The following is a 13,555-nucleotide window of genomic DNA, read 5'->3' on the forward strand; positions in this document are numbered from 1 at the left end:
AAATATTTTTATAAAAGATGGATCTGATCTGCTAGGTGGTGCAAGGGTCGAGATTTTCAGAAAATTGTATTTATGGTCCGATTTTGGCTCATATTCAGCATATGTATTAGTGTTATGTGAAAATAAATATTTTTGCAAAATATGGGTCCTCTAGGTAACACTGGGGTCTAGATATTACAAAAAAATGTATTTATGGTCTGATGTAGCTCATATTCAGAATATATATTAGTTATGTGAAGAGAAATATTTTTGTGAAAAGGTAAGGGGAAAAGGAAAGAGGGAAAGGGGTGAAGATTGGAAAAGGGAAAGAGGGAAAGAAAGGTTAAATTTTGTGATAATCCATAATGTTTAGTTTTTTAATGTTTTATCAAACTTTTATTTGTGTTCGTTTAATCTATATATATATATTCAAATCTAGCAATAGTGAAGCATTGTCGTCGGGTCAGCCAGTTATAAAATATATATAGTTAAATGTAATTATAAACTTAAATAACAGCTGAGGATGCAGGAATCCATGAAAATTGATTCTTCGAATTAATGTGGTAATTAACTAATCTGTTTACTGTATTTTGGTGGTTTATATTTCATTTAATATTATTTTATACAGAGTGATTCCTAAATGCATGGCAATCTCTCAGTGAGAGATTGAGAAGAAATAAGAGAGATGCAATCTCTCTTATTTTTGGGTAAGGTATAATTTGTGAAATTAAACCATACTGAGATTCTTGGGGTACAGATTGAGGTGTAAATTTGGTACTTCCTTATGGTTTTTGATCTAAGAAATTGAATTAAAGTGGTCCATCTCACTTTGGTTTTAAGAAAAATGGAATAAATACAAAAAGGTTTACATATACCTTTTTAGGTTTAGAATAAAAAACTTTGTTAATTTACCAATAAACAAATAAAAATTTCTAGATAACTTTGTAGAGTATTTAATTCTGATAAAATCGATGTACTTAACGTCTTTTAAAATTAAAAACAAATTTGAGAAGTTGAACTTTAATTAGAAACAAAACATGTAAACTGGATCGGAAAAGTGATAAAATTTTTAACAGAACAATTTACATAGAAATGTTAAAAATTTTTTAAATAAATTTGAAATTCATCCTTCTAAAACATAAAAAAAATGTATTTTTTCATAGATTGGCAATAACAGCTGATCATGAATTAAATTTAGTGTCTAGCGTTAGACTATTCATTTGAGTGGTGTTTGTGCTGTTATGGTTTGGTCAGTCATTCACAATTGATGATACCACAAATTTGTTTTCATTTGGAGGGTTGACGAACATGTTAATTTATTATAAAGTAAATAAAAATGGGTTAGCTGCTGGACGTGAATGTTGGGAAAATTATCCAATTTCAAATAGTACAGATCATAAAACATTTTAGGCTTTAGACAGGCAAGTTCAAGAAACATATGCTTAAACCACAACAATTCGTTATCACATTGTTTTCATGTTACACAATCAAGTGTGTGGTGAACGTCAGGGAGCAACACAATTGTAGCCATTCCATACATGCGTAAAAGAGTTATTACCACCTGATTTTGATAAAGTGGTGAAATTCTGTCAATGGTTAATTAGAAAATGTGTATATCATCCTGATTTTCTAAGTAATCACACTTGGTGTGTTAAGACTCAGGTTCAACACTCATACTTATACTTGCTTTAATGCTCACACTTGGTGTTAAGACTCAGGTTTCATTTCACGTTCTTCAAATTTTATTATGATGAGAAACTTTAAATTTTGTTTAAAGAATAACTTTTAAATTTTAAAAGTCCTTCAGATGGCTGCACACAGCTCCGGACGGTTGTATTCGGCTCCCTACACACTAAAAGAGCAAGGCTTTATGCTGGCTCCAACTAGAATAGTGTCTATAGTATCAGCCATCAGAAACTCAACATGTATTTATCAGTCATGTATAATTAATTTACAACAATGTTACATTTATGAAGCATAAGTTTGAATATTATAATAAAAATAATTTGAGATACAATCAAAACAAAGACCTATTTATTTATTTAAATGAACCAATGTATAAAATAATACTTAGAATAATTTTAACCCAACCGAAGTATTAAAACAAGGCGGCAGATTATTTGGCATCCACTTGGGCAGAAGAAAATTCCCATGAGTTTGCTACAAATCTTTTCCAACAATCATTTCCACTTGTGTGGTGTAGTTTTCTTGGTGATAATCTCAGCCCTACTCGCTTACCGTCAAGGCTCAGTGGAAAGTGGTACTTGAATTTTTTACAAGCAAATTGATAGAAATCTTGGAAGATATTCCACTTGCGGATAAAGTCCAGATGTGTTTTTCAATGATGGCACCCACTTTTGTCGTGATGTGATGAATCATTTAAATAACACTTTTAGTAAGCAATGGATTGATTGAAATGGATCAGTAAAATGGCCACTCATGCCAATCTCCCCATCCCACTCCACTGGACCTTTTCCTTTGGGGTTGGATGAAGTCATTAATCTGTTCTGCTCATGAGTCTATTCTGCTCATATTAACATGCTAGAAGATTTAAGGCATCAAGTCTTAATTGTATTGTATAATAGAAGTTGGACCTACTATTAGGAATAATATTGATATTATTAGATGTGCTCAGCTACCATGGATTTGCAAGCTGAAATATGCATTGAACAATATGACGGCCACAATCAACAACTAATTTTTCTTTAAAAAAATTAATTCTTTGAAGAAATGTTTGCAGCTTTATCAAGTAATCATTTTGATATTTAATAATTTTTAGAAAAAAGGCAAAAAATCTTTTTTTTATTTTTTTATTAATTTTCTCTGTTATTGATAAATTTTCTATTTGTTTTCATTTACATTAGTTGTTCAAACATTGATGAAAATTATTCTCATTAAAAGTCACTTTTCTGATCCAGATTGTGCATTTTGTTTCTAATTAGAGTTGAAGTTCTCATATTTGTGTTTAATTTTAATAGATGTTATTTACATCAATTTTCTCAGAATTAAATTCTCTACAAATTTAACTAAAAATTGTTATGTTTATTGTTAAATTAACAAAGTTATTTTATTAAATTAACAAAGTTACTTTATTCCAACCTAAAATGTGTATTTTCAGACAAAACATGTTTGTGTTTTACTTCAAAAAGATGAAGAATATAAATAGTTTTTATAGAATTCTGTAATAATATTTTTAGACTGTATATTCTTATCTGAAGATGTAAAAAACACTGAAAAATCGCTTTTAACCAAAAATGTATGCTCTTAAAAGTCTTTCTTACTGGATTTTGTTTATGTTGAAATGAAAATTATATACTAAATGATGTTGATATTATTTTATTATCTTTAGCTAGTATAAAAAGAAATTACATTTTAGGTTAATTGTATGTGAAATTAGATTAGTTCATGTATGTGTATATATACTTTTTATTTATTACTTATGTAATTCAGTTTTGTTGGTAGGATACTCTGTAACGTGATTTATTTGCATGAATTTGCTGCTGCTGTGATGTCTAGCAGCAGTGATTTAACTCAAGAATTTTTAAAATTTGAAAAACGTAATTAAAAAATTAATTCAAAGATCAAAAATTTGATTTCTTAGAATAATTTTCTTCAAAACTTATAACTCATTTAAGAAATATTTTATTTTGATTTTCTTGTCAGCCAAACGTTTTTGAATATTTTGCATACCAGTAGCACTGTAGACAAAAAGATGTATCTTCAAATAAATTAGTTACTTCCTCCTACACTTCAGAATGCTGTAGCCATTTTCTTATTCATTAATTATCTTTGTTTTTCTCTTTCGTTAAAAAGGCAGATAATTTAGAATGGGAAGAAAGGCAATTTTTAAAATCAGCACAGGAAAGGATCGAAGAAGAATTAATTTCTGGTTGGCTATTGCAGCCATATTGTCTTTCTCTTGATATGATTTCATCCTGTATTGCTGCTTTGACATCAATGATTGTGTTGTCAAAAATACGCCGGTAAGTTATCCTGTCATTGTATGATTATTTTACATTTATAATATAGAATATAAATTATTACTGATTAGAAAATGAAGATTTTATCTTCAGATAAATTTTTGCTGTAAAAGTTATATTTCAATGCTCTCAGATGATTTATTAATATTGACATATAAGTTTGTGACTAAGTCATTTTTATTAAATAAGTTTTACAAGACTTAAAATTTTTTTTACAAGATGTTAAAATTTTTTTAACATCCAATTCAATTAGGTTTTATATGATAATCACTCCAAATATGAATTTTCTCTCAAATGCTATCTGATTTTAATTTCTCCCCCTCTTCACGCTCCCCCTGCCCTTTCTGTGTGTTTATCATTGTTTTTAACAGATCAACTACAGAATGAGTAACAAAACAGAAGTCATTCACCATTTAAGTATCGTCTTTCATAGCTTGACAGTAATACTGTTTAATGTAAAAATAGGAAAAATCTGGTACCAGATTTTAATGTTTTTAAGGTTTCAAATGTAAAAGAAGTAAAATCCCACCATTACAATTTGACATTTATATTTGTCATAAAAATATAAATAAATTGGGAACTGATCACCATTGAATGTTAAAATAAAATTTGTAAATTAGATAATTTTGTAATCATTCAGTGTCACATTAATTAATGTGAATATTAAGATTTTTCCCAAAAGTAATTTTTATTAACCGTAGAACAATTTTTTCTTAAATGACTATCTGTTTTTATGAACACTTTGAAGGGACATGTAAGAAATTTTGAAAATTATTTTTTTGAAGATATGTATGTATGTATGTATGTTCTACCATAATTTTTTGAAAAAAATTTGGTAATATAGACATAAAAAAATTAGCTGATGACTTTTTCACAGTAAATTTAAAAAGAAAAGTTTTTTCACGTTGCTCAATAGAAAGTTAATTAGCTCTGTTTGTTAAATATTTTTGTCTAATATGCACAAAAAAGATCAGAATTTTGTGATGAAAAATAGATATGTGTATATCAGCCTAGTTGTTCAATTATAAAAAAAAAAATATACTGGGTGATCATTTGAAAAGTTACCACATTTATTATTCAACAGCTATCATTTTATCTATCAGCTATCAATTCGACAGGTGAAAAGTATTTGCAGTTGCTGGATGCAGTTATTCACTCACTAATATTCCATCACTTAGAATATCAGTTAGATGACAATGGAAATATGTTACTTAATAAAAAAAAAAAAAAAAAAAAAAAAAAAAAATTTTTTTTTTTTTCATGCTTCACTTCAGCAAGATGGAATACCTGCTCACTGTTCACTTCCAATTCAACAATGATTGGACTGAACGTTTCCTAGGCATGGGATAGGTAGAAGAGGTACAATTGAGTGGCCGGCAAGATCTGTTGATCTTACACCACTGGACTGTTTTTATGGGGTCATTTAAAATCAGTAATTTATAAAGAAATTCATGCTTTCCCTCTTTCTCTTTATATAATAGTAAGATTCATATTATTCTCATAGTTGAATATTTTAAATTCTATTAATATAAACCACCTTGTACATAAAATTAAATATATTAGAAAAATATTACAAATACAAATAAAAACAGAATTTCAATTTGATAACCATCAGACAGTTTTTGAGGGAGACAGTCAAAAACTGCAACAGATAGCAGCACTCTTATAATAAATTAATATACAGTTTTCATTATTTTTTTAATTTTTAGTATATAGTTTAATTAAATATTTCAACCATGACTGAGGATGTGGGATCCTGCAAAAGTACGTTCATGATAAAATTAATGTAATATATGTTTTACTCTGTATTCTGTACTAGGTGGTTTATGTTAAAAATATATATAGTGTATTTATACTCTAAGGTGCATATAATGTTCACCTTAAAAAGAGGTCCCATCTCAGTAGTTTATACTAAATTCATATTTTTATAAAATGCATATATTGGTGTGAGATTAGTAAAATGATTTGGAAGATGTTGGTACAACTGGAGCTGGAATGGGAAGGCTGTTTATTGCCTGTTCATTTAAGTAATGCAAGCATTGGCTTTTGGACAAGGTTGTGTAATCATGTGGTGTTGTTTATTAAAATGCAGTTAACTGTTGAAGAATGTGTATATTCATGATGGAAACTTATTTAGAGATGAAATCTCATGTTGTATGTTGATGAAAGTTGAAGGAGAAATTTAAAAGGAAGCACCAGTGAAAATTGTGTTATTCAGAAGTTAAGTTAAAAAAAATCATGAAACAGGTTTGGTGTTACATCAGAAATGTTCCTACACAGGTCAGTTTTAGCGATGCAGGTTGTGCAGGACATTAAAGCAGCATTTACAAGAACTCATAAATCTTTGCGGAGACTAAGCCAAGAAAAGAACATTTTACTAAGTTCAGCTTACATTACAGTGAGGAGTACGCTGAAATGTTGTCAGTATCGAATGCAGGGTTTCCTTGAGTAATCAATGCTGATTATGCTAAAAGGTTCATTACTGCTAATGTCAGTAGGATAGTGCCACTTATCATACAGATCACTTTATACTATAGACATACTACAGTATTTTTTCTGTGAGAATCTAAAGGATTGTGGTCACAAAGATTCCTGATCTGACTAGTCCAGACTTCTTTCTATGGGGTTACTTAAAAGAAATGTTTGTAGCTGGCACAGTACCAGTGCCATCCAGGAAAAAGGACAGCATACAGCTAACAAGAGTAGCCAGGAACATGGTCAAACGTGTTGACAAAAGCATAGAAATAGATGAACATCATTTTTAACACTCTGTAAATTGTTTTGTAAGTGTTTGCCAATTAAATATTATTTATAGACTAAACTAAGTGATATAGTCTCTTTTAACATCCAGTATTTATTAATATAGTGATAAATATAATGATCTAGTAGTATTAAGTGTGAGTCTCTTTTATTATCTAGTATATATTAATCTTTTTACTGTTTCTTTTTACAGTGGGTCACAAGTTCATTACAAAGTTGATAAAGATAGGTTAATACCAGTTATATCACATTTAGGTGAGTATAATTGTACTTGTAATCATATATTATTATTTTGCTTTATAATATTTTTAATTTATACACTGTGACTAAAATGCAAAACTTTACAAAAAATAGCAAAAATGCAAACAGTAACAAATATTTAAATATTCCATTTTATTAGTTTGATTCATTTAATTTATTACTTCCCTGGATTGTTCTTGTTATTTTTATACATTATACCAGTGATTACCAAAGTGTGTGCCACAGCACCCCAGGGAGCCACAGCCTCTTCACAGGGGCGCCGTGAAATGTTGTAAAAGCTTTGTAATTGACTAAGACATTTATAATTATTAATTTAACGTTAATAAAGTTAAAAAATAATGAAGATGCACGAGTTTTCTTTATTTTTATCTCTTACTTACGAGTAGCCCTTCTTTTACTTGGGTAGGGCGCCATGGAAAAATTTTAATTGAAAACGGGTGCTGCTACTCAGAAGAGTGATGCTGTGTTTAAAATGTAGAAAAACAATACAGTTGTTTGTTTTAGATTCTTTAGTTATCAATAGAATATTTGCACACATAAAAGAATAAAAAAATTGGCTTTTAATGTAAATCACACATATTCTGCTAGATTATGCAAAATTAACAACCACCATTCATTAACAACTGCATATAGTTTGGCCTGCATGTCTGTTTGCACTGAGAAGTCAAATGAAGACAGCAACCGTAAATGCATTTAAATTTTTAAGTATGTCTTGCTTACTAAAGCAATTGCAGTGAGGAGTTTAGTCAACTTATAGTAGTTTGTTTAAGAATAGAAAAAACAGAAACAGTGTAAGTCATTTTTTATATTAAAAAACTTTCTCTTATGACTTAACACTGACATTTGTCATATTCAAACTATCTGTAGAATTGGTGGAGTAGAATGCTGCCATATTTCTAAAATACGTAGCAAAAAATAAATAAATATATACTGAAATGTGTATGAGCCTTACTTCTGTTTAAAAAGTAACTTCTTTTTTTATTTTTTTGGCAGTTATTATTTGTATTAGGTTTCAAAACAATTGCCTGTATTACTTTTAATTTAAATCTCGTATGAAGGTTAGATTCAGTCATTGTTTATGACTTAAAAGTCTGAAAATAATTTCAATCTCTAGACTTCATTATATAAAAATATAATATTAGCTTCATAAATTTGTTTGCCTATGAGCAAACAAACTTATGTGATCATACTGTGTGTGCAAAAATAATCTCTGTAGAAGTATGAAAACATTTTTGATTGTAAACATTTTATACACTACATTTTTGTTAAATCAAGTTGAAACAAAATAAATGTTGATATTGATAAAGATGACATAATTTAGTCTGTAAGTAAAGTAATGTGACTGGTGCAGAAAAACCATATATTTACAATCCAATTATACATGGACTCTATCACCTTCAAAATAGTTCCCTTGGGAACCTGTGCAATGCTTCAAACAGTTTTCCCACTCTTCAAAGCAGTGTTAGAACTCAGAAACTGGAATATCGTTTAGATGGTTGGTTACATTTTTTTTTTTTTTGTTTTCTACTGTTCTAAGATGGTGTCCTTTGAGGCGTTTTTTTTAAAGTCGGGAATAGGAAATAGTTGCAGGGACTCAAGTTAGGTGAATAAGGTGGTTGAGGAATTACAAGAATAATGTTTTTCTTTACCAAAAACACATTAATTGAGAGTACAGTATGGCAAGGTGCGTTGTCATGATGCAGCATCCAGTTGTCTTTGATGATAACTCTTTTCCACAGTCTTTCAAGAATTTCTCAGTAAACATATTGATTTAAAGTCTGTCCTGTAGGCAAAAACTCCTTATGGACAATCCCATTACTACTGAAGAAATAAATTAGCATGGTTTTTATTTTTGATTTCATTTTTGTTTTTTTTGGGATGTGGTGAGTTTGAAGTGTACCACCCTTGCTCTGGCGTTTTGTTTCTGGGTCATACTCAAATATCCAAGATTCATCACCAGTAATAACATTTTTTAGAAAATCAGAATCAGTTTCAATTTACCCTAGAAGATCGCAGCACACATCCACCACACTGATTTCTTGTTCAACAGTGAAGTTTTTTTGGAACAATCTTGCACAGACTTTTTTCATGTCCAATTTCTTTGTCAAAATTTAATGGACTGTGGTATGGTTGAAATTCAATTGTTCTACAATCATTCTGACAGTTAATCGGTTGTACTACATCAAGTCTCTGATCTGCCCAACATTGTCGTCATGTTTTGACGTTAATGGTCTTCCAGAGTATGAGTTGTCTGCATCTGATTCTCAGCCATCTGAAAATGCTCTAAACCACCTAAAAACTTGGGCTTTCAACAGAGCATCTTTTTCATATACCCTTTTCAATTTTGAAAAAGTTTCAGTAGCATTCTCACAGAGTTTAACACAACTTGATTACACAACGTTACTTATAATTAGTATCGCTCATTTTTGTAACGCACAACAAAAACTCATTTCACAAAAATTTTGTTTACGTCTCACGTGGCAACAATAGATGAAAAATATTAATAACTAATATAAATCTGCTGCTCATATAACCATATGTTTATTAGTAACTTTACAGTGTTGCCACTTTGGCTGCCAAAAGGAACTAGTCTTATTACTTTATTTACAGACCTCATATACTTCATTATAACATAAGGAAAACCATTGTTGCCTTTTTTATAGTATTTTTTAAGGTTAATAGTTTGTTTTATTTTACAGAATCTCTATTTTATCTACCTCAAAAGTATCAAACAAGGGATCAGGATAGTTTGGAAGATACAGAATCGATTCAAGTTATTTCATCATCAGAACCATTGCAGAGATTAGTCTCTAAGCTTTAAATTTTTTGATGATATTGTTTGTATTAATTTTTTGGTATGTGTTGAAATTTTTTAAGTTGGTGTTCTCTGCCACACCATGTACTATTATAGAATAAGTGTTTGTGCTGTGTTGCAGAATTTGTGTAATACATAACTTTATTTTACATGCTTTATGCTTACAAAGACAATTAAATATATTTTGATGTATGTATACGTCAGGTTTTTTTTTGCTTTGTATAGGTTTATGCTTGGGTGGTTACGTTCATGTTTATTATTTAAAAAATTTGAAAATATGTGTCTTCATGTATTTATTAATTTTTGTTTGTAAAATTTATGAATACTGTTTCCAATCTCACCTGTTCAGACACATGGTAGAAAATTATGATTTTAAGTGATGATAAAAATATATTGAAAATATCTTTAGGTTATATATTATATAAATAATTAAAAAAAGTGTAAAACTTGCATTTGGTAGCTAATAATTTAGCTTATATGATTACAAATTGATAGCATATTGATGTTAATGGTTAGAATTTAGAAGTAGTCTATTTATTTTATTCTTTAAGTGATGAAGTTTATTCCTTAAATTGTGGTTTTGTTGAAAAATTATTTTGCAGTAACTATTTTTTATATTGTTGCATGTGTATTTTTCAGAATTATTTAACCAAACTAGTCTTATTAATATTATTGTTGAAAGAAGAGACTAAAATTATGATAAAGTTGTAAATTTAAAATTAGTTTGATATATTTTACCAAAAAATTTTTGTTTGAATTATAAAATCTACACAAATTAGGTTAAAAACTTATGTTCATATATTTTCAAATAATATATTATTGCTGCCAGCAAAAAGAAAAATATATTGAGTGCTCTGTAATAACAATTGAATTGTTAACATAACAATTCATTGTTCATGCAAATATTATTTACATGAGGTGCTCTTCAGTAGTTTTCTGAATTTGTCCAAAAAAAGGGTAACATTTATCAAAATCTGTCCTTGGGTGACGATAAATCTTCTGCCACCACTTTGAAATTTTTATGAAATTTAAATGAAGTTTCTTTTTTTTATTAGGAGTAAATGTGCTTAGTGTCAACCAGTAAAAATTAACTTGACAGTGCTCTTTGCTCAAGAAAAATTCAGTTTTTGTTATACTGTTGTAAACCATCTATTGACAGAGGGTGGTTGTGATTACTAATAGTGTCTTCCATCATTAATTGTAACTATAGTAAGTTTTGGTTATTTTTGATTAGAAATGACCAAAATTAGACTAATCAAAAATTAATAAGCTAATTGAATTGTCATTTGGGAAACAAAAGTCAAAAATGCAAACTTTCAGTAAACTGAAAAAAACATCCTAGGTATTGTAAACTTCTATGAAAAAAATTTCAAAAAAATTAACGTTACTTTAAGTATGTATTAAGTCTTTGAGGACCAGACCTTTTTTTATTTGCAGATGATTAAAAAAAATTGCATGCTTATGTTATTGTTGGTAAAAAAACTTTCCATGCCTTAAGGTGATTATTTGTAAACTTGTGCTAAAAAATGTACAAAATTTTTTATTACCAATATTTTATAGCTGTTTACTTTTTATATTGTAGGACAACTAGATATATGTTTTAGGTCATATCTTATTTGAAAATTTTTGTAAAGCTTAAAGAATTCAAAAAAGAAATAAAAAAAAAAAACAAAAAATGAGTTTGAAGTCGCTCAACTCAAAATCAAGGCACAATTTTACTATGGGAATCATGATTTTTAGAATTACCCTGTTTTGTATTAAACTTGAAAATTTCATGATTTTTGCAAGAAATTGATAAATTTTGGTAAAATATATAAGTTTTTTAAAACTCTCAGTACACAAATCACTATCAGGTTGAACATTCCTAAGTTCCTGATCAATTTCACTCTGTGTTTGAAATGCACCACATATTTTGCTTATTAGAGCAACTCTAATAAATATTGCTGGAAAAAAAAGAAAACTTTAACATGAAATCAGTGTAATATTACTATCCAAATGTCACAAACAACTAAAAACATTGATAAACACATAATGTTCTTGGCTCATTATCTACATACTCTGCAAGACACTAATAAATACAGTATTGTAAAAAACCAAATAAATAAAATAAAGCATTCCTTTTCATTACGAACAAATTATGATTTCACAGCTAACTCAAAACAATAACAAACGAACGACATTTATAAATTAGTAACGAACACGATTAAATTTTTTCTAAAAATATAAACAGTTGTTAAGTTCAAAATAATAATTATTTTTGTTTACAATCTGAATATTGTGATGTCAGGTGCAACTTTAAATAATAGCAAACATAAGTTATCAAGCGGACTGCCATGTCTGCCATATCAACCAAACTTGTGATCATACAAACATCATTTTGACACTAATGAAATTTCACCAAATTGTCTTTCTCACATATATGAGGTGGATGAAAATAAATTTTATGTGGACCCCAATTTCTATTGGGGTTTTTTTTGCATAAAACTGAATGCGATGAAAACTCAAGTGGTTTTCAAAGGGTTAAGCATGCATTAAAATGAAATTTACAGTTTTTTAATTTTCAGTGAAAAAATGTTCAAAATGTTATTTTTCAGTCTAAAAATTTTGACTTAGATTGTTTCTCAATAGTATCTGGTCGTTTTTAGTTGCTATGGCAACACTACCTAACATATTTCATTGTTTTATTGTGTTATTGAACAGGAGTAAATAAAAACACACTCATAAGTTGTAAACATTGTATATTATCAAAAATGAAATTAATCATATTGCAATTCCTCAAAATATAACAATTTTGTAAATATAAATTTTTTCTGAGAATCTTGTTTCAAAAATTCAGTTTTCATTATCTTTTTCAGTAGTTGGCCAGGATAATATTATTTCATAGAATTCTCTAACTTCATTTGATCTGGTAAATACTGTTTTAATTTGGCAGTATCATCAATTTTTTTAATTTATTGATATAAGCTGGACTTGTTGGCAGACTTAATTCTCTTCTGTTTTTATTCCTTCAGTGAAGCTATGAATTTGTTAACCATCAATGTATGATTGAGCTATAACTTCATTTTTATATGTACTCTCAGTGTGAGAAAATGAATTTATGTATTTTGAGACTAATTTTTTTCATCTTTTGGCACTGATTTTCCAGCTGATTCGGTAGAAGCATATTTTTTTTTTAAATTCTTGCCACCAAGTTTTAAAATTGATTGTCTTTTGAATCAGGCACAATAACCAGAAATTCATTTTTCCTGTTTGATATTGAAATTTATTTTTATCTTTTTTTGTTTTGAGGACAAAATAAGTTTATATAATTTTCCAATAAATAGCTTTGGTTGTTATTTTTCTTTTTAGAACTGTGAAATCTCTTAACACTGGACAGAAGAGTGTGCTCTCAAAGAGGGAAAAGCTGCTCTACATCTTTAATTTTTCTAATGAAATTAAACAAGAGAACATTCTGATGAGGATGTGGTATGTGGTTTTTATTCCATCATACCCGTCAGAAAAAACTTGTAGATGTTCTAAATTTTGTAATGTACTTTTCCAAAAAGTTAGTAGAAAAGAACAAACTTCATTTGGAATAGATAACACTATGTATTTTTAATTAATATGAATATAAATAATTTTCAGCAACCAATTTCACTGACAAAATTGTAATTTTATGTCATTTCTTTTGGTCATTTAAAAAAAAACTTGTTTACATCTCAGAAATTTTTACTTCTATTGCATTAAAAAGATAATACGTTATTAATAATAAGTTAAAATA

The 13,555-nt window shown here is 28.4% G+C and overlaps 1 protein-coding gene across 1 annotated transcript in view; it reads left to right on the forward strand.

The window, feature by feature from the left end:
• The window catches only part of Gnpat (dihydroxyacetone phosphate acyltransferase), a 65,538-nt gene extending 55,297 nt beyond the window's left edge, over nucleotides 1–10,241 (forward strand). Inside the window, exons 13-15 of the mRNA XM_075365363.1 lie at nucleotides 3,793–3,962; nucleotides 6,913–6,974; nucleotides 9,680–10,241. Of these exons, the coding sequence (XP_075221478.1) occupies nucleotides 3,793–3,962; nucleotides 6,913–6,974; nucleotides 9,680–9,801 (354 nt within the window). The 3' untranslated portion in view covers nucleotides 9,802–10,241. The remainder of the gene's footprint in view (nucleotides 1–3,792; nucleotides 3,963–6,912; nucleotides 6,975–9,679) is intronic.
• The last annotated feature ends 3,314 nt before the right edge of the window (nucleotides 10,242–13,555 follow it).

Source organism: Lycorma delicatula, chromosome 5, assembly GCF_047948215.1.
Source record: "Lycorma delicatula isolate Av1 chromosome 5, ASM4794821v1, whole genome shotgun sequence".
NCBI lineage: Eukaryota > Metazoa > Arthropoda > Insecta > Hemiptera > Fulgoridae > Lycorma > Lycorma delicatula.